The sequence below is a fragment of the Vicugna pacos genome, chromosome 11, assembly GCF_048564905.1.
Source record: "Vicugna pacos chromosome 11, VicPac4, whole genome shotgun sequence".
Taxonomy (NCBI): Eukaryota; Metazoa; Chordata; class Mammalia; order Artiodactyla; family Camelidae; genus Vicugna; species Vicugna pacos.
Genome location: NC_132997.1, coordinates 91,303,236 through 91,328,407, shown reverse-complemented (window position 1 = coordinate 91,328,407; position 25,172 = coordinate 91,303,236). Strand labels below are relative to the sequence as shown.

General features: G+C 51.4%; 1 protein-coding gene and 1 long non-coding RNA gene across 5 annotated transcripts in view; one reads left to right on the top strand and one right to left on the bottom strand.

Moving 5' to 3' along the window:
* GRK5 (G protein-coupled receptor kinase 5) overlaps window positions 1–25,172 on the bottom strand; it is a 202,406-nt gene that overhangs the window by 87,404 nt on the left and 89,830 nt on the right. The window contains exon 3 of one of the 2 annotated variants that reach the window (XM_072971986.1): window positions 10,522–10,608. The exons of the other annotated variant lie outside the window; for it this stretch is intronic. Coding sequence (XP_072828087.1) covers window positions 10,522–10,608 — 87 coding nt within the window. The remainder of the gene's footprint in view (window positions 1–10,521; window positions 10,609–25,172) is intronic. 2 annotated transcript variants of the gene reach the window in all.
* On the top strand, window positions 81–7,514 carry LOC140699445 (uncharacterized). Of its 3 annotated transcripts, none has more exons than XR_012077623.1 (4): window positions 81–224; window positions 720–1,699; window positions 2,328–2,507; window positions 6,927–7,514. It is a non-coding gene; the product is annotated as an uncharacterized lncRNA (long non-coding RNA). The 3 variants fall into 3 exon arrangements; XR_012077622.1 differs by having other exon boundaries at window positions 3,402–7,514; XR_012077621.1 differs by lacking the exons at window positions 720–1,699; window positions 6,927–7,514 and having other exon boundaries at window positions 2,328–2,493.

Here is a 25,172-nt window from a genome sequence, read left to right as displayed (position 1 = left end):
TATTACCACAACCAATAGGACGTGGTGAAGCTGATGCTTTGTGACTTCAGGCGCTAGGTCACAAAGGGATGTGGCTTCTGCTCAGCTCTCCATCTCTGGGACGCTCACCCTTGGAATCAGCCTTGGAATCATGCTGTGAGGAAGCCCAGGCCACATGGCGAAGCCACATGGAGGGAACTGAGAACGCTTCAACAGCCAGCATGAACTGCCAGATGTGTGAGTAGGTTAGTCATCTGAACCCCAAGTCTTGCACTGAGGCCTCGAACAACCTGGAGCATCCCTGCTTTACCCTCTTTAAATCCCGGACCCACGGAATCTACGAGCAGAGTAAATAGTCGTTCTGTGTCACTACATCACTCAGCTGTGGCAAGTGGAACATTCCTCAGTGTATTTCCTGGTTTAGATCTGGCACACAGTGGGTACTTAAATATTTGTTAGGTTTATAACCCACTATCTAAAATCTTCTTCTAGAATCTACAGTCTACTCTTCAGAAAAAGTCCCACGCCCTTCATTGGATGTCTTTTGATCCCTGATTGGAACAAAGGCTCACTCTCCTGCTTGTCAGCTCCTGCCCTACCCAGTTCCTCAGAAAGCTAAGGGGTGTGGATCCCTGGCTCCACCCTCAAAGCAAAAAAGGCACTTATCCTCGCGTTTCCCAAATAAATATTTCTATTGCCCGTGGCTAAGTGGCTGCCATTTTGTTTTCCTCATCAACCAGGTACTTCCAGGACAAAAGCAAAGTGGGGAGAAAAAGACCTTTCCAAACAGCACCTGCATCAACCAATCTAAAAATAAAAGCAGTAGAACTGGTTTTTGGAGTGAGAGATGCCCCTGCTAAAAACGCTTAGATGTATAATGACATTAGCAGGTAACTGGTCTAGGACCTGCAGGGCCCCAACCTCCACTGACTTGACATCTCTGAGGAGCTGCCTGCTTTCCGAAGTGCGTCAATTCCTCCTGCAACTCAACCCCACCCAGCCTTTATTTCGGGAAGCCAGGGCTGGACCTACTAAATCCAAGGAAAAGGGCTGGCTGAACCTAGGGAAAGCCTGGATTTAGAGCTTTCATTAAAAAGTAATATGGACTTTCTATTTCGAGAACAGAATGTCTAACAGTGTTGCCAAGGAGAAGCTCTCCAGGACTTGCTTAAACGGTAAATACGAAACTGTTGTAATTAGCATATTAATAGCGGTTTGATTTCTAACGCCCTGTGAAGGCATCTCTCCAGCCTCTTTACAATACTATTTGCTTGGCAGTAATTACAGAGCAAAGATGGAGCACCGGAGTGCAGAAGCTTGCTCTCCCCAGTTCTACCTCGCACCAGCTGACGCAGTCTCCTGATCACGAAAATGGAGGCGTGGGGGCTCATCTCACCTCTTGCGCTCATGTTAGCTCTAACATTCTTGCCACTGTCCAACAAAAGGCGACAAACTTCCCCAAAAGTAAAAGGGAAGAATTTTGGACCTAAACGAACCCAAATACCAGCAGAGGGGGCTTCACCCGAACAAGGACTGACCTTCAGTGAATGAGTCCCCAGAGCAACTTCTGCAACTCAGAATAGCATCACTAATACTGAAGAACTCTCCAAATGTGACGCTCCCGGCAACCAGCCAGCGTGCACCCCACGAGCTGAGAAGAGTAAAGCAAACCCATGCCCCCAGGACCCGGAGGCAGGGGAGGAAGGAGGATGGGGACCAGGCAGGTGCCATTTTGCCGTGAGCTGTACAGAATCCTACACTCACCTTGGGGCTTGTGCACCTCACACGGGGTTCTAAATGACAGCCCAGGGTTCGGTTCTGGGCTGCAGTGAAAAGCTGGCTCTGCGGCTCCTGCTTTGCACTGAAGGCTGGAAGGCTGGGAAGCCGTTTTGTTTTGCACTCAAGAGTACCTCTTGTCTTTTCAGAGAGGCTGATGGGATGGCGAGCAGGGGCTGCCTGGGGCAGCCTAGTCGCTGCAACTCTACACTCCAATTAAACACCAAATAAATGTGCTGAACAATCCAAAACAGACTAAGCTTACTGGGGCCACTTCAGAAGCAGGTTCCAGTTCCAAGGAGGCTTTTTCCTCTCCACTCAACTGCTGCCCCCTCCACAGCCTCAACCAGAAGCAGCTCACTCCACTGGAAGCACCTTGAGGACAGGGCTATTGTTCTCCGTGCAGACATGTCTAGCACACAGTAGGCAGCCTCTCCTATAACCAGGGCTGGTCAACGAGATCAGGATAAGTGGATTAGGCTCAGATTCCAGAAAAGTTCTTTAAAGGTGATGACTCATTGAGAGGAATGTACATTTACCCTTTTCCTTCTTTTCTTTTTCCTACCACTTAGGACAAGAATGTGATGGCTGGAGCTGCATCAGCCATCCTGGACCATGAGCTATCTGGTTGAGCAGAGAGAAGGACCCTGGGTCCCTGATGGCACAGAAGAGCCAAACCATAGCCTAACCTTGAGACTTCATTTATACACAGAAAATATATGTTGTTCAAACCATCCAGCCAATAATCGCAGGTAACTGCTCCATGGGATACTCTGCCTTACCACCCGAACCTCCCTTGTAAATCCTACCCCTCGGTCAAGGCCTCCTCCTCTAGGAAACTTTCTTGGATTATCCCCTAGGAAGGAAATAGCCACTTCTTTATTTGACCAACTGCAGTACTTTGTCATATAGCATAGTGGCTAAGAGTTCACGATCAGGAATCAGACAGACCAGGGTTCAAATTCAAGTTCTTACACTTACTAGTCATGTGACTGTGGGCAAACCATTTCCCCTTCTTTGAGCCTCTGTTTCATCAGCTGTCAGTTGGGATGGTAACACTGCCATCTCCTAGAGCTTCCTGATGTTTGGACGGTAATACAAGTAGGGCCCCTGGCAGTCCATCAGCAAGCATCAAACCTGCGTGCACTTCACTTTTCCGGACATCAGCCCTTCACGAGCCACTGTCATGATATTTTTTTTTACAATAATCTATAACATAATCTGCTGACTGTAATAGTTACCACTACTACAATATTTACTTGATATTTTTCTTTAACTTGGGTTTTAATTAATGCTACCTCCTACCTTTTTTCAACCTTTTTTTTTCCCTAAGCAATAACATCTGGAAAATTACTGCTATAGTTACTGGGGTTTTTTTTTAATGACATTTGTTAGAATAAATGTATAAACACAGTTCATCTGTGTGTCGTCTGAAATCATCTCACTAAGAGATTTGCCTGTTGCCCTTCCTAACGTGGTTCTGAAGTACTGAGGAATGGAATGCACCTGCATCTTGGAGCCCCTACCAACCAGGCGCCTTGGGGATGGGGCCCAGGTGGCACTTATGTTTGATCAGCCCAGAATCTGGGACATAGAAGGAGCCCATTGAATATTTGCTTAATGAGCAGGCGAACATTCTCTCACAGCCGTATCAGAGACCTGGACACAGAGCACAGCCAAATTCCATTCCAGCACATTCCAAGGGCCGGCCAAATTCTTCTGCTATGCTGGGTGCATGTTCTATCAAAAATTACACAAAAGGAGCGGGCTGTCAGCAGAGTCTGCAATTGTTTCCACAAACATTTCCATGAACCTTAAACGGCTTTGGCTGTAATGGGACTCGATCCATTGCGTGGCGCTCTGGCCAGACCCATCCTGGCCGGTGAAACGTGGCAGGGACTCTACGGGAAGGGTGTTCTTCCCTGAGACGGACAAAGAAAACCTTCTGAAGGAGTTCTGTGCCACCTTGACAGTTAAAAACATTCTTGCAAAATATTTCCATGGGGGAGTTCGGTCCTTACGCAAAGCAAGAGGTGGTGACATCCTGAAAACACTGGACCCCAAATAAAATGTGAGCCGTGACAAGGACACAGCAGGACCCAGCTTCTGTGTCAGAGACACTTTTTGAACGATGGAAATGTTTTGATGGAAAATAGTACACTTGGCCTGTTAAGAAGTAACCAAGAAAAATTTTTTTTGGCATACGTCAATGTTTTAGTTGGCAAATGTATGCCAGCTCAGACTGGAAGGTAACACTTCTCCCACCACCTCACCCTCCTGTGGCCAAATGGCATATTGAACAAACGAGACAGGTGTAGGCGGCGGGCTGCTTGGGACCAGAGAGCCAAGGCCCTAGATGTGCCGAAGGCGCTGGAGCTGGTGGGTCCCCATCAAAGAGGCAGCTGCTGCTGGACGGGAAGCCTTCCTGGCAGCAATGGGCTTGACCCTCCAGCCCCCTCCGCATGGTGTCCCACCCCATCCTGGGGCAGGCTCTGTGGCAGAGCCGTGATGAAGCCCCAGAAGCAGCAGTGAGCAGCCACGGGCCAGGTCTCCCTGGGCCACGTAGCAACTTCCAGGAGCCTGGCCTGTAAAAGGAGAATGACAATAGCACTTGCCCTTGCCTTCAGGATTGCTGGGGGATGACATGAGCTCAGAGAGCGTGAAAAGCGCTTTGCAAGCTGCTTGGCAGCCCACAGCCTCCATGGGAGTGAGGACAGGAGCAACACCAACGGCCCGTGGCCTGAGTAACCCGCACGGTGGCAGTTTTGAGGATCACAGGCATCCCTGGAACTCGGAGGGGCAGGAGGTGGTGGCAGCTGAATCGGTGCTGGACAGGAGAGCTGGCTTCCACCATTCAAGCCTAACTGGGGAAAGAACTTGGCTGCTGGCCAATGATCCCGGAAAGGCTGTCAGCAGGACTTCAGAGAGACAGACCCACTGCCTACTCTCGATGACCATCTCGGGTCCTGGCGAGAATTATTCCACACCGGCACGTGCCAGGCCTGAGTGCGGGGGCCTCCCGTTTGTGTCTTGGTTGATGCTTGTGGAGATCCTGGGAGGCATTCTGTACTTAACCCACGGTCTGGGTGAGACACTTGCACAAAGCCATCCAGTGAGTAAACAGAAGAGCAAAGAACTAACCCCTGTCTGGCTTTGAAGACACCGCTTTCCTTCCAGAACCATCGGAAATATAGTTTGACGTAGCATCACCTCGGCTCACCTTCCAAAAGCACGCTGCTGCCTTGAGCTGCTGCATCCCTTCTGTCTGCATCTTTGTAACACCGGAGCCCAGTGAAGACCTGGCTTGGCTCGCTGCTAGTCCAGCCCCATCAGCTCCCTCCCTGCCTCCTTCCAGCACAGACACCATCACCCTCCATCCTCCCTTCTCCCCTCCCTCTGGTCCCAAGCCATGAGCTCTTCTCTGAACACGGCAAATGGACCATTTTTAACCTCTCCACCTAGAGCTCATTCTCCCCAGTTCCCCCTTACAATGGCCAGGGTACGGAGAGGAAGGAGGGCACAAGATGATGGTAGATTACTCAACTCTCATCTCTTGCCAACATCTCAAAAAATGTCTCCCACTGGTGGTCAGGACCTCAAGAGCAGCCCTCCTGCAGTGGTCGAGGGAGTGAGCAGAGCAGTCTGTCATCTGCCCCCCACCCTAGCACTCCTATTTATAACCTCTCGATGGAGCTATCTCCTTTTTTGGACAATGTCACCGTCTTGGCTCACTGCAGCTGCCCCATCATCGTACCTCTTCACCAGGGACAGAGGAGCAAAGCAAAGCAACACACGTAGTTGGCCTGCCGCCGGTGCTATTACTCGGATGTCTAATTCTCCTCCGGGGCACTTTCTGACGGCCTGTCTAGCCAGGCTCTCAGTCAGTTTCTCCAAAATAGGAAGCTGGCCAGCTGCGCCCAGCCGGGCAAGCTCTAGCCCCCTCCAGACTAGTTGTTCCACTGCCAATCCCGCGGAGGTGCATGGCATCTTCCTGCCTGAGTGGCCCCATCGTCAAGAGCCCCAGGGCAGGCAGTGGCCTGGCACTGCCCAGCGCCTCGGCCTGTCAAAATACATTCTGCTCATACGTTCCTGGAAGTCAGCAGGGCAGGTGCGAATCGACCCTCTGTCCAGAGGAGGAACAGAGCTCAGACGCACCTGCTTCCCAGGTGGAGCAGGGGACCTTTCTCCTTTTCATTTTGAATGGACCGAGGTGTTTATTGCTTGCTTACTCCCAGAAAGGATCCATAGCACTTTCCAATAAAAGCACATGCTCAATTGTTCAATGAAAGACGAAGAACAGGAAATCATCGGCAAAGAGGGAGGGGAAAATAAAACAAGCTCCCTCCAGGCCCTCTGACAAAGGAGAGCTATGCTTTTGACACAGAACTTGGCTATGGGCTTCCCAGCAGTTTGAACAAAGAGGGACGCAGGTGGGTGTGTAGCGGCGGAGCAGAAACTAAAACCAGGTCTCAGGACTCCTTGTTAATCAGACACACAAGAACTACCGGGTGCAGGCACTGATCCATGCTGCGGGCACAGGGAACCAAAACACAGCCCCTGTCCGGGGCGGCGGGCCGACAGGGCTGGGTGCATGAGAGAAGAGCTCACCCGTGGGGTATCTCTCTGGCTCCTTTATGAAGAAGGGAAGAGTGGACACTGGAACAGAACGGGACAGGGATGGTGCCACCCGGCATTGCCTAACTATACCCATGGTTACAGGTGAGCCTGCCCTCTCTGCTTACCATGCTGTCCCTGTTCTAGGGGAGGCTCAGGATCCTAGGAGAAAGCCTTTCCCTAGTTTGGAGGCTGCTCTTGGGCGTGGCAGCCACCCTACCTGCCCGGCAAGTGGTGACTCAGCTCTAAGGCAAGATGCGAGGAAGTCAGGAACCAGAAACATGTCCTGTGTTGCCACAGGCCCAGAACTACTCCCCCTTGGCTCCCACCTAAACCACCACACACAAGAGACCACTGCTGGGGACTTCTAAGCTCCTCAACTAAGGCACCTCCTGGGCCCACGGTGCCCGGCCACCAAGCCAGCAGACCCAAATCCCTTCTCGTTTCCTGCCGTCCTCAGCCTCCAGCCTGCCCTGCCTGTCCCCAGGTGGGGCCTCGGTTTCCCCACTTGCAGAGTGAGGGGTGGGTGGGGCTCACACGGTACTGATGCCTCCCAGCTCTGACCTTCCATAGGAATCTTGTGAGTGCAAAAACTGGACTAGAACTCTGACCTCCAGCTCCCGGCGCTGGCATCACACCTGGTCATCATTCAAAGCCTCACTGACCAAATAAAGGAGCCCCAGGATGGGCCGGTGAGTTTGGTGGCCTCTGGGAGGGACTGAGCTTTCCGCCCTGCTGCAAATCAAGGTGGTGTAGATCAGAGATGCTCCTGGGGAGACTCTCCACCCTCCTAAGAGGGACTGACAACCAACGAGTCCCCCTCAGCAGGGGGCAGAAACAGCGGCACCTCATCCACCCCACCCCACGGCTCACTTCTCCTTGGATCCCCAGTTAGGTTTTCACACTCTGCAGCCAATGGCCCTGAGCAGGACCCTTGTCTCTGAGCCTCAGCGATGTCACCCATAAGATGGGGGTGAAGGGGACGCACCCAGCACAGTAAGAACAAGGTGGATGTCTATCCCCATTTGACAGGTGAGAAAACTGAGGCTTGGAGAGGGGCTCTCTGGGAACTCTCTGAAATTTGTGCTCAATTTTCCCACAAGACTGAAACTGCTCTAAAAAATAAAGTCCGTTCCTTGAAAACAAAACAAAGACTGAGAACTGGAGAGGTGGATGACTGGCTCAAGGCACAGAGCTGGTGAGTAGGAATCGAGCAGAATTTAGAACGTCTAGCTCCTGGCCCAGAACACTCTCCAATGCCTTCCCTTGCTGGTGCTGTCTCCAGGTCAGAGTCACGTCACCTGAGATCTGTGGAGGGAGGAGGGACACACGACAGCCAGCAGCCTGCCTCCAGGGCACACGGTCTGGTGATGGACACACACACACTCGGGCACACGTGCCCAAGTGCCAGGCTGAGGACAATTCCCCCAACAGGAGGGACCCCCTACAGACTCTTCTGGAAAGCTAGAGGGCAGCAGATAGCACAAGCCTGGTCTCCCTTCACATGAGCCAGGTGCCAGCTGTACCTCAGCCCTCAGGACTGAGCTGCCAACCGAAATGAAAAGGTTCCTGGTCACCATAACCACACCTTGTGGCTCAGGTTGGGGAATGCGTCCAGCAGACAGCAAATCAGTCCAGTCTCCACGAGACTGCCTCCCATCCATTCTCGGGAGAAAGATTCTAGCCAGTGCCCCCTGCTCAACCCTGAGAGGAGGCCCGGCCAGCGCTGTCCTCAAAGGAGACTGTTCTCGGGAGGGAAAAACAAGAAAGGCCGATGCATTCGGTTGAGCTTTCTGGTCAACTGGTTTCTCCAGTGCCTCAGCCAGGGCTTGGGGGTCAGGGGAGCAGGGAGGACCCCCAGTCCCTGTGAGGTTTCCCAGCAGGGCCCAGGAGCCAGCCAGCCCTCTCTGACGGCAGGCTGATGGTCAGCCAGGGAGCCTGTCAGCGGGTAGAGATGCCTCAGCCTTGTGGCTCCAGCCTGCACGTCCCAGAGGGACCTTAGGCCATTCCCAGGACAGAGGAACTGGCACTGCCAGGCCCCACAGACAGGCCTGAGGCTTGTCTGCAGTGTCCACAGGTGGGGAGCCAGCTGCAGGAGGACAGTGCTCATCCTCTGTAAACCTGGCCTCATGAGGCTCTTTCCTTCCTGTCCCAGAAAATGATAAACTGACCCAGGAAATAACTGAAGCTAGTGCCAAACCTTACAGACCACGGAGGGGTGAAAATGGGGCAGCCAGGTTGGTGGGTAACAACCCCAGGTCCAGGGAGAAACTGCCCACAGCTGCACAGCATCTCCAGAGGACCTCTCCTTGGGTCCCTGGGCAACCACACCCTCTCACCATTCTCTCATCCCCTGTTGATCCCCTTGCTAGCTCGCTGGTTTCGTGGACACCTTCTCAGCTCCCACAGGGACTCAGGCCCTGGAGAAGCAGCCAGACTTGCAAAGGCGCCGAAGGCACCATGCATCGTCTAGGAAAACAGTCAGACACCCGAAGCCTAGTTCTGATCCTCCAGGGTGGAGGGGGCAGGTGGTTATTTTGGGCAGGGGTCCGCTGACATTGCAGGAAGTGCCTGGCCAGGCAGAGAGGAGGACAGAGGATGTGGCCTGAGTAAAGGCCTAGAAACAGGAAAAAAAAACCCTGTTTACCGAGTTCCCCTGGGTGCTCAGCACCGGGCGGACTTCCAAATGTGCAGCCACATTAAATCCCCTGGCAACCCTCAAAAGTGTATGGTGTGGTCGCCACGTCTGTGGGTGAAGACCACCTCTCAGACAGGACTTGAGTCTAGCTCTGCCCCTTTCTGGTGTGTGATCTTGGGCAAGGGACTTCACTGCCACAAACCCCGGTTTCCTCATTCATCAAATGAGCTTGAAAATAATGCCTCCCTCATAGGGTTATGGGGGTGTATGTAAAGCGGTAATGCAAAGTGTCAGGCACAGGACCTGGCACATAACCACCACCTGGTCAGTGAGACCTATCAGTATCATTATGATTTTTGTTCTGTCTCTGCAGCTCAGAGAGGTTAAGCAAATTGCTCAAAGACACACAGATCCTCAATAGAAGGGCAGGAATTTGACTTAAAAGGCCAAGTTGTTAACCATCAACCTGGTAGAGGTTTATCCAAGGGTATGAGAAGTCTGAAGGCTTCCAGGGATGGGGAGTTATGGGGAGAGGACCACGCTGGGTGGCTTCATATAGCAAATCAGAGACCAATTTTGGAGGCGCAGAAGACAGGCCAGAGGTTAAGAGCCTCTGGGCTGTGTGGTTTGGACTTTGTCCCATAAGCAGCAGAAAACCCATTCACATCTGCTGGAAGTCTCAATTTTGATGTCTTCAGAAAAGTCACAAAGCTTCTGAGTGCTAAGAACAGCAAACAAGAAGGTCAGATTGGATAGGCAGGAAAAAGAAATGAGCCAGAAACAGAGGCCCACTGAAAAGGTGACTTGCACTGGTCCAAGCAGGGTGATGCATGTCAAGGCAATGAGATGGAGAAGGGGGGCAGATCCAACCAACTGCAGACAGGAACTTGGAAGTTTCTCCCTGGCGAGGCTGGTAAAGCCCTTGCAGGAAACAGGAATCCGAGAGGCCGGGGGAAGGTTGGAAAGTTAACACAGCAGCAAGCAAGCCCAGCTGAGAACTATCCCTTTCATGTTAAAGCCAGCCAAGGACAGAAGGTGGCAAAAGACCCAAAAGAATGAGTCTCATGGCTGGCTGGCCAGAGGAGGTCAGGGGACTGTCGGACTGGAGAGCTTCCTCTGCTTTCCACATCCACATTCTGATTCCCAGGCAGCTCTGGTCTGCGAACCCCACCTGGGATGTGCCTGAGGTCATGTCCCAGCCAGACCCTAGCCACATCACCAGCAAACAGACGCCCACTGTGACATTCATGGCCATCTGCTGCCTTCTAAAAGGCCCTGCAGGTGATGAGGGAGGGAGGACAGACAGCAGGGGAGCGAGAAATCACCTCCGAAAAGAGGAGGGAGAGACAGGTGGGTAGCGGGAACAGCTGTTGGCTCGGAGACCTCACAGGTGATGTGACAGGCATCCCGTGACGCAGCGTCACAAAGAGAAACCATCTCCCAGCCTGACACGGCAGGTGAGAGAGATTCGAGCCACTCCTGCCTCCTGTGGCGTTACCTGAGCCAGGGCATACCATCATCAGAAGTGGAGGCCATTTCTGACACATTCCAGGTCCTGGGCTGGGTACTTGAGAAACATTGTCTCGTTTCTCCCTCGCACACTGTAGGTAAAGGATAAATATCTGGATGAATGAATCTCATATCGCCCAGAAAGCCCCGCCTGCTCCATCCACAGCCTCTCTTTGCTCCCCGCTCTCACCCTGAGAACGGCTGCAGGGCCTATCAGAGATGAATATTCAATGGCTCCTTGCTTTCTGCAGGACAAAGACCTAACCTTTCAGGCTGGAGGCCTGGATGGTGTCTCTGGCCTGACTCAGCCTCTCTTAGACATTCTCCCTCATGATTTCTCTGCACAAACTCACCAAACCAATGCCCCATGCTGTCCTACCTCCATGGGGAAACCACGGCCAACATGGTGGAAACCACAGCTGGCACGGCCTTGACTCAGGCCCAGTTTTGAAGCCAGGCTCTGCTTCTGTTCCAGAGCTCTGTAACTGAGCAATTTACTAATCTCTTTGAATCTCTGCATCCGCATCCATAAAGTAGAGGTGGGGAAAACGGCACCGGGACCGTTGGGTTTTGTCATGCTTCGATGAGCGCGTATCTCTAAGTTAAGCAGCCTGGCCTGGAGCCTGGCCACGGTAAGTGCCCAGGAAATGCTTGCTGATTGGATATTGCTGATGATGCCAAACCTGTTGACCCCAAAAGTCTTCCTTTTCTTCTACCAACTCGGCTGGAAACTTCTCGTCCCGCATAGATGTCTCTGCCCACCCCCCACCACCTCTGGGCACTTGGTACTGTGGGCATTGGACAGCTGCCCGCATTCACATGGCTGCTACCCAGCATCGTGTGTGTGCTTTCTGTCCCGACTCCCCAACTAGGGACAGGTCCTTAAGGGACAGAGCTGACCTCACATCCCCCTGGGGACCCTCTGCTGAGCCTTGCCCAGAATGAAAGCTGGACACAGATTCATGGGTGGGATTGGCTATCACTCCATGTGTCTGAGTTGGTTGGGGCCCCTCCTGCCTGGAGGCAGAGGGATGGATGAGCTGGCCTTTAAGGAGGGGCGTATTGGTGGGTAGCCATCCAGAAACTCTAAGTCTGCTGAGAGTTAGTAAACAGACATTCAAGGACTAGGGGGAAAAGGTTACAGAAAGGAAATGCATGGCCCAGCCCATGCTGCCAAAAGTCACTCCGGAAAACAGCTCCCCACCACCTGGCAGCTCCCCGGATCCCTGGCACAGAGTAAGGACTTAACAGATGAATGAACGAATGAATGAACAGATAAACTTAAAACCAGCAGGACCTGGCAACCACTGCCCAGGGAACCAAGAAACAAAGCTCTGAATGGAATGGGCCTGTTGACAACAGTGATAATGAAGAGGAAGGTGACGAGGCAGCTGCCCATGAGCAAAACACTGTGAGCCAGGCCCTGGACCGAGCCCTCCCCATGCATGTCTCCATTTAATCCTTGCAACACTCCTATTCCCACTTTGCAGACAGACTGAGGATTAGGGAAGTTAAATCACTTGCCCCAAGCCACAGTCAGTAGGGAACAGAGAGTGGCTCAAACCCAGGTCCCTTTGATGCCAGAGCTCATGCTCTTCACTGTTGTCTCCACCCTAAATTGACAGAGCTGGTGAGCCCCTCAACAGCTTCGTTCCAGCTGACCTGCCTGAGGAATAAGCACAGTGCCTACAGCTGCTGGGCACTCCCAGAGTTGCTGACACCCAAGCCTCATGATGGAGTGTTTTGGCAAAGCCATTCTCAGCACCTTGCTCTGCCCCAGGCTGGGCTCAGCCAAAGGTCTGGGGCAGCATTGCCTCCGTACCTATCTCTACCCACCAGTCATGCTCAGGCAGCCAGAGGGGCATGGTATGACCGCCGTGCTGGCAGCACACACGCCTCTCTCGGACTCTCCCACGCTGCCCCTTGAGTCAGTAGAGGACCCATAAGGGAGAGAAAAGTGAGGTCACCGCCCTTGGGGGGTACAATTGGACATCTCTGTCCTAAACCATTTCTGATCACAGCAGCTACTTAAGAACTAACAAGGTGAATGCTGTTCTCTATCCACATTTCCAGGGATTTTTAAAAGAACTCACAGAGAAAAATTAGACCTATCAGCAATCAATCCAGCATTTGGGAAGATTAAGGCAAAACCATCCACGCAGGGAGGAGGTTATGGCTCAGTGGTAGAGCGCATGCTTTGCAAGCACAAGGTCCTGGGTTCAATCCCTACTACCTCCATTGACCAAAAAATAAAAATAAAAAAATTTTAAAAATAAAATCAAGGTTCTCAAAGGGCCTGGTGTGGTGGCAGGCAGATCTAGGCTCTACCCTGTGGTTAAGCGGAGGAAGAGACAAGTCACCAGACCACCACAAGAGTGAGGACCAAACCCAGACTTGGTGGGGTCACCAGGGAAAGCTTCCTGGAGGAAGTGACCTGCAAGGTAGAAGACTGAAGATGAGTCGATTACCAGGCAGAGTTAGGGAAGTGTACCAGGCAAAGGCTTGGAGAAGGGGAGAAACAAAAAGGAAAGGCTGAGTCTGGGATGGGTAAGTGGGAGTGAAACTGGAGCAATAAGGAAGGGCAGGTAAGGCGGGGTCTGGTCGGCTTTGATAAGACCTTCTGGCTCCATCCTGACCACAGTGGAAAGCTATTGAAGCAGGGTGGGTCACACGGTCAGAAGAATGTTTTAGAAAGAGCCTCTTGGCAGCTACGTAGTGCTTGGTAGGAAACAAGTGAGCCTGCAGGGAGTCAGTAGCAATACCAGAGTTCAGGCAGGTGAAGGTAGCGGCCAGGATAAGAAGAACGGTGGGGATGGGGAGAGAGGGGCTGCCCCCAAGAAATATTATGGAGGCAGAGTTACCTGGTACTGGAGAGGGACTGGCTGTGTGCACTGGACAGGGGCGGGGGTGACAGGGCAGAGGGAAAGGGAGACTCCCAGGTCTCTGGGCAGCCAGGTGGGGGATGGTGACTGTCCCCAAGATCAGACACACAGCAAGGTTTAGAAGAAAAGGTCACACGACCACGTTGAAAATGGCCAGCAACAATTTGTAGAGCTCATTGTAAAGCATTTTCTACTAGTAACTCCACTGGCCACTTGGATTACTGGATTCCCATTTTAAAGATGGGCAAGTTGAGGTTAAGTGATTTTTCCCAAGGCCACAGATCCAAGGAGTAGCATAGCAACCTGGGTCTTCAGCCTCCCAGTCTAGTGGGGATTCTACCACCATATATTTCAACTTAAAATGGCACCTGACTTCTGGTCAGGGAAACAAGATAGCTGGTACAATTCTCTCTCTTGAAGCAGAACGAACTATGAAAGGGCCACAGACCAAAATGTTAACAGTAGTTATTGGCAATTTTTATTTTCCTCTTTTGAGATATTTTTTGGAAATTTCATCAGTGGGTTTACGTTATTTTTTGTTTTGTTTTTGGAGGGGGAGATAATTAGGTTTATTTATTTATTTTAATTTTTTTTTCAATGGAGTTACTGGGGATTGAACCCACAACCTCATGCATGCTAAACATGGCCTCTACCACTGAGCTATACCCTCTCCCCCACACTATTTTTGTAAAGAGAAAAAGAACTGAAAGATAATTTTAAAAATAAGTTTCAAAGACGATGCAAGGACAGCACAGCTGTGAAACAGAAAAAACAAACAAACAAAACGAACAAAAAGCAACACCTGATTGGCGTGTTTCTCGACTTTGCATTTTCCTTTCTGACACTGGCTGGAAGGGCCCACAGCTGGAGTCAGCAGGCGCTCGTGCCCACAGCAGCTCTTTAGGGGATACATTTTTTTGTTGTCGTTCTTTTTTTTTTTTTTTTAATTTGAAAGTTTATATTGGCCCCAAATATTCCTCTGCCCACATTTTTTCATCTCACTCCCTCTTGGGTGCTAGCTCTGGGGTACTCGGAACAAGGGGTGTTTAACGCGCTGAGACAGACGCTCGGGCAATGCTGCCAAGGTGCTGCTGAACAGACGGAGCCCGGGAAATAAATTCCGTAAATAGAGTCTGGGCAGAGACCACGAGGAGTGTTGTCCCAGTGTCTCTTTATGGGGCAGAACTCTGTCATGCCCAGGCTGCTGCGGGTCGGCTGGCCCCTTGTGCTGGTTTGAGATCCCCGTTGCTGCATAAACTAGCTTGTTTTTTCCCATTTTTCAGCAACAGGCCTTAAAGCAGACAGCAAAGCCCTTCTCAGGGCTGCGCCTGCAATGAATCGGGGCTGGCAAGCAGGGCCGAGGTGCTCACCAAACCTCACTGGCTTTGTCCATCCACGGCACATTTCAGGCTAATGGCGTCTGCAGATGCAAGAATGAGCTGGGAATGGAACATTCCAGAGGAAGTAAAGGAGGCAGAGGCCACAGCACAGGCTGCAGGTTTAGCTGAATGTGTCTGCCTTCAAAAAGACAGTGTGGGCTTTCTCACCTCTGAGCCAGAGATCGCAATGTCACAATGAGATACAAAGATGTTCATCTGCATGCTAATTATAATGGCAAAAACTAGAGGACCAAAAACAAAACAAAACCAAACCCAAAGTACAACATATACATGGGATAGAGAGGAAGCCTTTAAAAATCAGGTTCATGCCAGGCTAAGGGGCGAGGGCTTATTTTCAAGATAACTTAAAGGAAGAATCCGCCCTCAGGAAATAAATAAGCAGTAGGTGGGGACAGACTAGGGGCCTGGACGGATGCTGGGAGGAAGGCAAGAGGCTAGTTCCCCATTGTCCACCGGAGTATGTACTCACCCCTCCGGACAGCCCATGGGAACGGGAATTTTGTGTTTTGTTCACTGATGTATCCCCAGTGCCTGACACTCAATAAATACGCATCAAATGGAAAGACATAAATCACTTTTATAGAGGATTTTAACGATGTGGGAAAATGTTTTTGAAATTATATTAAGAAAAAAAGTTATGAAACGAAACCATAGTATGTGCAACACAACATTGTAAATCAACTGTACTTCAATTTAAAAATAAAAAAGAAGAAAGGGGAAAATAAAACCCCGTGGTATGTGCAGAGAGGAAAAAAAGCTAGAAGGAACTAGATGTATGTGTTAAGCGTGGCTATAGCTAACTGGTAAAATTGTGGGTGGCCTTTCATGAAAGTTTTCTTATGTTTTTTAGCAAAGCAATTTACCAATTACACTTACTTGAACAATAACAATAAAAAGAGGAAACAAAAAAGCACCATGCCACATGCTTTGGAAAGCAGTAAATCCTCCCCAGGACATTCCTGTGGCCTCTGGGGAAGAGGTCTGCCTGGGCCTGCCGGGGTTAACCTCGAGCAGGGTGGGGAAGGAGGCAAGGGTCCAGCCCCAGACCTGGTGGGAATCGGGATCCTCTGGCCCCTTGAACTTGAACTCCACACAGATCGTGTGAGAAGGTGGATACTAGGGGTTGGATTGTGATTCCCCTCAAAAGTTATGCTGGAGCTCCGCTTAACCTCTAGGACCTCAGAATGTGATCTTATTTGAAAACAGGGTCTTGACAGGGGTAATCAAGTTAACGTGAGGTTATTAGGGTTAACTCAAATCCAATAAAAGACTCCTATAACTGGCGTCCTTACAAAAGGGGGAAATTTGGACATGCACAGACACATGCATGTGCATGCGCGCACGCGCACACACACACACACGAGAATGCCATGTGAGGATGAAAACAAGGTTAGAGTGACGCTTCTACAAACCAAGGAATGCTGCAAATTGCCAGCAACCACGAGAAGCTAGGAGGAAGGCTTGGGGCAGATTCTCCTTCACAGTGCTCAGAAGGAAACAACACTGCAGACACCTTGATCTTGGACTTCCAGCCTCCAAAACTGGAAGCCTGTAAATTTCCACTGTGTAAGCTCCCCAGTCTGTGGCATCTGGCTCTGGCAGCCTGAGCTGACTAAGACAGGGAGGGAAGGTGCCTGCCTTGGAGTCAGGCCACAGGGAGACCCTGGCAAGTCACTTGGCTCTCTGGGACACAGTTTACTTATCTGGAAAATGGGAGACCTGGCCTAGAGCAGTGGGTTTCAAACTCGGTTTTAATTCTGAAATAAAATCTTACACAGAAGACCAAATATAAAAGGTAAAAAGAAACCCTGCTCAGGTAGAAGCCTCCGCTGGATCGCTGCTGCTCCCTGCAGAGCAGCCTTTGAAAATCACAATTTCAGATCATCTGCAAAATCCTTACCAGTGCTCCATTCTAAGAATCTCCAAACATGAAACCCACCAACTGTGATCACCGAGCATCATCCTGCTTGTACCCAAGCGCAGGCTGGACACCAAGGATCCAGCCCTTGCCTTCAAGTGGCTGCTGATCTTGGTGGAGAGGTGAGACTAACACCCAGCAAACTGTGGGGCTGACCAGGCCACCCTCTCCCTGCTGAGAGCTACAGCTGCAGACAGGTCACCTGATGTTCTAAATCTGCCACATCTAAATTTATCTTGCCCTCCAAGGACGAGCAGATGCTGTGCCTTATCGGAGTGTGGCAAGTGGCAGAACGACAGACGTGACGCGCCCTTATCACCCCAAGGACATGAATGACGTCTGCAGAAAGACTTGGTTTCCCTGACGATGAAATCAAGAGCTTGTGTGCCAGCCTGGCAGGCCTGAAGGGGACCGGGTCACACAGGCCCTTGGGTGGGGTTGGACCTGCCCCAGGAGCCCAGATTCCTTTCCAGGCCCTAACATGTGCCTGCCAATGCCAGGAAACCTATAGAGCTTGAGTTGGGGGAAGCAGAAAGGGAGGCTGTTCGCAGCACGGGCCAGTCCCTGTCACATCTCTGGGAAAGGACCCAAGCTACCCACTCCACTCAGTGAACACCGACAATGTGCTGGCAGGAGACCACCGGGGGCTGGATGAGGGGACACTGCCAGTCAGAGCGCAAGGCTGAGCAGCCCAGGAGGAGACTGGAGACCCCAGGGAGGGGCTTCAGGGTCAGACTGAGCGGATCCAGGCCTAGGCTTCCCTCCAAACCCTTGCAGGACTGAAAGCCCTGAGACCCCACCTGCTGAAGGCTGCAGGATGGTCTCCTGCTGCCAGCATCCCAGAAGAACTGGGCAGGAGCCCCTCAGCCACAGTCCTGCAGGGTCTGTAAAGATGGTGAGACTCTGACCTTCCCGTTGGAGCCCAAAGACTCATCAGGGGACACAAAATCAACCGGGAGAGAGGGAAATGGCATCACCATCCCCACTGCCCCACTGTGAAACCAGGCAGCAGATCCAGTCTCTCTTCACTCAAGTTTTACTCACACGTATAACTCGCCAATTCATTCTCCTTTTTTAAAAAATCACCTTACAGATAAACCTAATGCCCTCTCTGACCTCCATGCCTTCCCCAGGAGTAACCATTGTTAGGACTCTGGGGTGCGACCTTCATTGGCGAATGTCCATATGTCCTTGCAAAGAAACCTACCAGGCCAGGGGTCTGGGCACAGTGTGACACCATCAGCTTCCCCAGGTGAGCTGTGGGGCCAAGGGGAGGAAGGAGGGCTGAGGACTGCAGGAATCAGGGTGGCCTCCAGGAAGGCGAGGCTAGAGGCAGGGGTTCAAGAATGGGTAGAATTCAAATGATCCCAAGGCAGGGGTCCCTGGGGCACTGGAGCTGTGTGATGTCAGCACAGAAGCAGCCAGCCCCATTCATCATTTGCAGCCAATTCAGCTTCTTTGGGAAATTCCAAAGCCCGCCCCCCAAGGACCTTCAACCTTCACCCTACACCACTAGCACCGTGATGATGACGATGACAGTGGTGGCATGTGCGAGGCACTCTGCCGGCCCTCCCAGTGGTTCTACCAGGCTGGTATTAACGTCTCCCATTTTATAGACAAAGAAACTGCAACCCAGAGAAATTAAGCACCTTGCCCAATGTCACGCACCTGGGAGCCGCAGAACAACCATTTCACTCATCGCCAATGACCAAAGTCCTTCCACAAGACTGCACGCTTCTGTGGCCAACAGTACAACTCCCGTGCCTGCAACAATGCTGAGCACATAGTAGGGGCTCAACAAGTATTTGCAGGCTGATTTCCTGTTAAAGACCATGAGCAGTGCTGAGTGCAGAGTCAAGTACGAGGCTGGTTCAAGGCAGTCTTCACATTGTTACAGTATTTTAGTGTTTCTTCTTTGAGGTTAAAATTCTACATTTTCTTTTAGGAAATCCCCCAGAGCCTAGGGCTTCTGCTCCTGGAAAGAGTTAAGACTTGAGCAAGAGGCTCTCCCACAAGGCAAAGGAAATCTCTCCCGTCCAGTCTGTCCACAAGGATACAGGGCAGGGCAGCAACTACTTTCTGTGAACAGCCTCCTGGTAAACGTCAGCCCCGCCAGGGGGTGGGCAGGGGGCCTTGATTTATTATATAGCTTTTGGACAGTTCCTACAGAAATATTGCCAAACGGTGGAATAATCAACTCTTTCACTCAAACCCCCTCATGCCTTTTTTTTAATGAAAGAATAAAGTACGCAATAAGCCTGAGCTGAATAAATAAAAATGCCACACTTTTTGCCCAACAGAACTTTCTGCGTCACTGAGAAATATTTGCAGACCTCAACAATCTTTTATCTTCACAATGATGTTCCAGCCTTCCAAGTTTTCGATGTTCTGAGAACCTCTTTGATTTGGGCCCTCTAATTACCTTATGTGAACAATTAGCTCACTAACTAATGCCATTGTTGGGTGTTCCATCAAGCAGATATTAGAGAACACTTCTTTCTCCTATGGTCTGTCTGCTCTCCACCAAGACCATGTCAAATCAGCTACTCATGTCTGGGGCCCACACTGGAAGTAGATGTACGTGGCAAGGAAGCTCTGTCTTAATACTCATTGCTGCCAATCACAGTTATGGTTTCCAGGCAGGGGAGGAGGGCAGTATCCATTCAGCCACTTTATCCATCCATCATCCACCCATTCATCTACTCACTGTGCCAGCCAAGGAGACCCCCCCAAGATGGAGAAGATGTGGTCCCTGTCCCCAGGGAGCTCACACAGAGATGCCCTGGGAGGCTCAGAGTGATGCCACTTCCTCCAGGCTACTTCCTGATCAGTGGAAGACCCTGGACACTGCTCTCTAGCTCAGCAAATTATCCCTCCATCATGGAACTTTCTCAACTTATCACTCCCTTATTTCCACCAGTCTCCTGGGTGCAGCCATGAATAAGCTCCAGTGGGGGAGGCGGGCAGGAATCAAGTCTCTCTCCCCAGTGGGTGGCATATCATAAGTGCTCAATAGACACTTGTTGAATAAACAAATGAACATGCACCCACACTCAGGAGATAAAGGAAAGAAAGAGACAGAAATGTTTATTCCTCTGAGTGCCTAATGAGACTCTCTGCTTTGGGTGCTGGCTGGGGGCTGATGCCAAATACGTTTATGAGTCAACATGATGCTGGGGAGTGGAGAGCTGTCCACTCTCCAGGGGCCTGGACTATCCCAGCCAGGCAGGTCACTTCTCCTCTTGGAGACTAAAGGGCTCTGAAATTCAAATCTGAAGTGGGTGGTTGGATAGGAAGCCTTCCAGTTCCTTGAGCTGAGAATTCTGTAAACACCTAACATCACTGTGAGAATTACTCAAACTGCAGCCTCAGGACAGACTGGCCTGGGCCAGGAGCCACCAGCTAAGTGGACTTGAGACTGCGGCCCCAGTCTCGTAACGGCGCCAAGCTTCCTCATCTATCTAGTAAGGAGTGGGGGGTGGGAGTGTTAAGGCAGATGCTTTCCGAGGTGCCTCCTAAATCCAAACTTTAATGACTTTAAGTATAAACCGTTGGCTAAGATTAAATCTGGCTATGGCAAGCACGTGTCACAAATTTTCTAAACAGAGCGCTAATTTCCAATATTTCACTTTATTCATTCCTTCATTCACTCACCAATATTTAAAGAACCCCTGTTGTGTGCCAGGCACTGTTCTAATGGTGGACCACACAAGACACAGTCACTACTGTCATGGGACATCCAGTCTAGGGAGGGAGAGAAAAAACACGCAGGTCAATAACTAAACAAAAGATGACTGCAGATAGGGTTATGGGCAAAGAACATTAGTAAACAGCAGAACATGAAAGACAGCAATTAGAGGAGAGTATGTTTCCTTTCCAAAGGCTGGTTGGGAGGGTTTCTCTATGGAGGTGATATCTGAGCTGAGACCTAAAGGCCACCTGGGAAACAGTGTGGGGAAGAGCATTCCAGGCAGAGGGAATAGCAGGTGTGAAGGTTCCAGGCTCGAGACAAGCTTGGGGTATTCAAACAAGAAGGCAACCAGCACAGCAAAGTGAATGGAGGAGGGAGGGACTGAGATGGAGGCGAGGACCAGCTCATGTGGAGCAGAGTAGGAAGGTCACTGCCAAGAGGTCCATGGATAGGATTTAGGGGGTCCATGAACTTGGACGGAGAAAAGCGTCATCTCTCTTTTCACCAGTCTCTAACTGGAAGTGAGCACTACATCCTTTCATCATGAATGTAGGCAACAACGCACAATTATGTTAGCAGTGCCTGGGACTCGTCAACAACAGAAATCACCAGTGCTGCAGATATCTGGAAATATCACTTATGCTCATCACTAACTCAGAATGACAGTAACTATTAGACCAGCTGCTGGAACTTACTAAAGTATAACAAAGAAGCACAGATACTTCAGTATCATAAAGTTTAAAAGTATCTAATAACTATCTGAAAAGAACTGGTTTCCTTTGTAAACCCTACGACTTCAGTATCATAAAGTTTAAAAGTATCTAATAACTATCTGAAAAGAACTGGTTTCCTTTGTAAACCCTACGTGTTTTATCGTATGTACATAAAAGCATTATTCTGAGAAGTGATCCCTGGGCTTCACACAATGGCCAAAGTGCTCATAGCCACGGTAAGAAGTTGCTGTTTTATTCCAGGTGGGAGGGAGGATGCTGCAGTGGTTTCAGTAGGGGATTCACAGGGTGCCGTTTTCATTTTTTAAAATCCCCGGGCTGCTGGGGGAGATGGTCTGTGGTTCTCAGTGCAATGCTGAGGGGGAGGCGTCCCTGGGTCCCCAGGGGCTCCATCCTTCCCTCTGATCAAGAGCCTTCCCACACGGCCCTGTGGGCCCAAAAGGGCCTTGACACCTTGGCCCAAAGCCTGCCCCGGGACATCCTCCCAAATAGCTTTAGAAAGTGAGCTCATGCATCCACAAGAAAAATAAATGCGGCATTTGCCACTGTTTGGTTTGTGTATTGGTCTAGAAAAGAAATGAGATTTTTATTTAAGAAAGCCTTCCAGCAGGACCCCAGCAGAGGCTGGGCAAACACCAGGGCGACGGACTGTAAACACGCGGGAAGGCCGGAGCGCTGGGGCCCGTCGCCGCGAGCTGCAGCCCCGGGGTTTATGGCGGCCTTCCTGTTTTCCCCGGCCCCTCTGCACACTGCCCTCACACACAGAGTCTTTTCAATGCCCTCTAGGAGAACAGAAGAATTCATTTTCACACGCCAGCACGCACGTTTCTCACACCCTCCCAGGGGAGTGGACCCTGCCAAGTGGCCCGTTTATGGACCTAGCTGGACAGAAGGGGATGGGGCCCATGGGGTGGGCGCGACAGATGGAGGAAAGCCCAGAGGCAAACCCTATGCTCCTGGGTCCCCCAAACCGGAAGTGAGCGGATGAGGCCAGGCCAGCTGGAAGGGGAAGGGCATCTGGGGCACTTCTGGGGCCATGCCTGGAGCCTCATGGGGAGCAGGGCTAGAGCAGGGGCCCTGAGAGTAGAGGGGCCGGGGAACGAAACCCCATAGAGCCCGCTCACCTCAAAGCATCAGAATCTGTGTGTCAGAGAGGAAGGGTGCGCTGGGTCTCTAAATCTGGAACTAGGCTCAGTGAGAAGGCAGGCAGAAAGTGAGGCCTCCACACTGCTGGCATGAACTGTGTCAGAAGAGGGACAGTCCTGGAAGGGCCAACTGCACCAACTGCCCAGGCCAGCTCAGCTGCCCCTTCCCCAGGCCTTTGGATAGGGGGACAGCAGGCTTTTTTTAATTCCTTTCTTTTTGAGGAGGGGTCCTTTTTGTTTGTACCCCTTGGCATTTCTGGTGGTTTCTCCAGCACGTGGTCATGGTCCCTGGTATATAAGGGAGGCAACAAAGAAAACCCAGGAGCTCAATGGCACATCATTCTTCCCATCCTCGAGTCTCAGCCTCTCCCTCCACCTTCCGTAATCTTCTTTTTTGGGATTCAGTGGGGGGGGGGCTTTTTTTGGGAAGGGAGAGGTAATTAGGTTTATTTATTTATTTATTTTTAACAGAGGTTCTGGAGGTTGAACCCAGGACCTCGTGCATGCTAAGCGTGTGCTCTGCCACTGAGCTACATACCCTCCCCACCCAGTATCTTCTTATATTTGCTTAATACGCGATGACCAGAGCTCTGGAGCACCTTTGGCAGGAGGGATAGGAAACAACGTATCTACTCCATCTTGTCTGGAACAGGAAGACCTATGTTTCATGTTTGTGTTTTCTATTGCTAAGAAACACATGAATCACTACAGCAAAATATTAAATGTCTTTAATCCAGATGGCAGATACACAAATGTTCCTCGTATTACTCTCAATACTCTTCCATTTATTTAAAATGCTGTGTTCACTCACTCACACGACTTCATTCACTCTTCACTTCACTCATTTGTCCAACTGCTGTGCACCTGCTGAAAGCAGACACCAGGTACACAGCGATGAATTTAAAAGATCCTTTCCTGAAGAGCCTCTCACACTTGAGGGGCAAACAGACATCCAATAATAGCTGGGGTTGGGGGAGGTGTTGCTCTGACAGAAGGGGACAGGATGCTTTGAAAGACCCTGGCCGGGAGCTAATTTAAATTCCCCTGCAGACCTGGCTGTGCCCACGGAGTACTCTGGCACCACCACCTGCAGGCAGTTAACCTGAAGGCAGAGAAGCAAACAGGCCCCACAGGCAGGGCCCCCCCGGTTGAGCCTGGCCCTCATGCAGTCACCCCACGTCTCTGCACAGCTTTCCTCTCTGGCAGCTCCTGTCCTCCTACTTCAAGCTCTCTCTTCCAAATCAACACCTCAGCAGGCCTCTTGGATCAGCCCTTCAGCTCTGAGGTTGACTGGGAGCCATTCCCTGGGGCCCGCTGGGCTCAGCATCCAGGAAAGGCATCTGGTGAACTTGTCGCACTGGAGGAAGAGGATGGAGAAGGGGGCTTGACCCCCCGGGGATAGCGAAGACCACGGCATCTGAGGCCACCCATTCCCACCCCAGGCCCTACTCTCTACACACCAAAATTAGCATGAAGAACAAAATGACCCCAGGAAGGTAATGGCCAGAATCAGGGGGGCTCTCCCTCCTCTATGCTCCCTGTAGGCCACTTGTGAGTTGTCAGTGGCCAAACCCTTCCCCACATTCTCCCAGCCCCAAAGAAAGAGCTCCCCTTCTCTCCCATCCTTCCCATGTGCCTCCAGATCTTGGGGAGATGTGTATCGAACACCCAACACAGGAGGGGACCAGCAAAGTGAGAGCTGTTGTGCATTCCAGAAAGAAAGTTGAGTGCTAAGGGGAGTGGGTCCCTGGCTCCAGCAAAGCCCTTTATACACATGGTCTCATATGACTGGGTTCATGATCACCATTTTCAGCTGAAGAAATTGAGGCTCAGCAAGATTAAGGAGCTTGTCAGGTGGCTGGGAGAGAGGGTGGGATTTGAACCCAAGTCTGCCTGGACCCAGAGGCCCTGATCTCTTAGGCCAACACTACTCTTGGCCCCAGGAACATCGTGGGAATTCCAACCTGAGGTTTTAAGGATGGAGGGTGGGTTTGAGGACATCCCCATCCCTGAGCACTCTACCACTTCCCTGCTTACATCTGCCTTCAAGGGGTGCACAGGGCTTCTTTTATTTCATAAACGCCAATTAAGGGAGCTCCTCCTCCGTGCTGGGCACGTGGGGCACACAGAGCGAACAGTCATCATCTGTTGTCACAGCACAACCAAAGAATCTGGAGGGGGTGCCCCAGGGCGAGAACTGAGCAGGTCTGGTCCCGCATGTAGGTCCCGCCTGGCCTGGGAAACTGGCGGAGGCCAGGCCACGTGGAGAAGCCATTCAGAACAGCTAAATGGTTCTGAGTGGCCTCATGTTCCTTAGCAGGCACAGGGCAGTTCACCCAAAGCCCCGGGCAGAAGCTGCAAGGACAGCTGGGCCTGCAGAGTTCTAGGTAACAGGGCCATCCTGTGTCCACACTGCACAGATCTGAGTATAATAACAAGAGCTTGGCCTGTCTATGACCTCCAGCAGTTAGAGCAGATAAGAGGACATCACACAACAAGGGGGCACGCTCCACCCCGGGGCACGCTCCACCCCGGGGCACGCTCCACCCCAGGGCACACAGGGGAGAAGGGCTGGGGCATCCACCCGCACAGAGGAGCCCTCATCCAGTGCCCCCAGCCTCCTCACCACCGCCGTGTCCTGAGTGGGGCCGGGAAGAGACCGCCCCCGGTGTGTTTGGCTGCACCAGCCCCTGGGGAGAGAAGCCCCCTTTGCTACTGGAGGCGCCTGGCTGTGTGGGTGCTGAATGAAGAGGACGGGGCTGTGCTACTGAGCAGGGCAGCTCCTCAGAGAGAACCCACACCCCCAGGGAGAGTAAAGAGGAGCCCAGAGGCTCACCCTCACCCTCAGCTCCCAAAACCAGCGGCTGCTTCCCGAGGGCAGGATGCCTG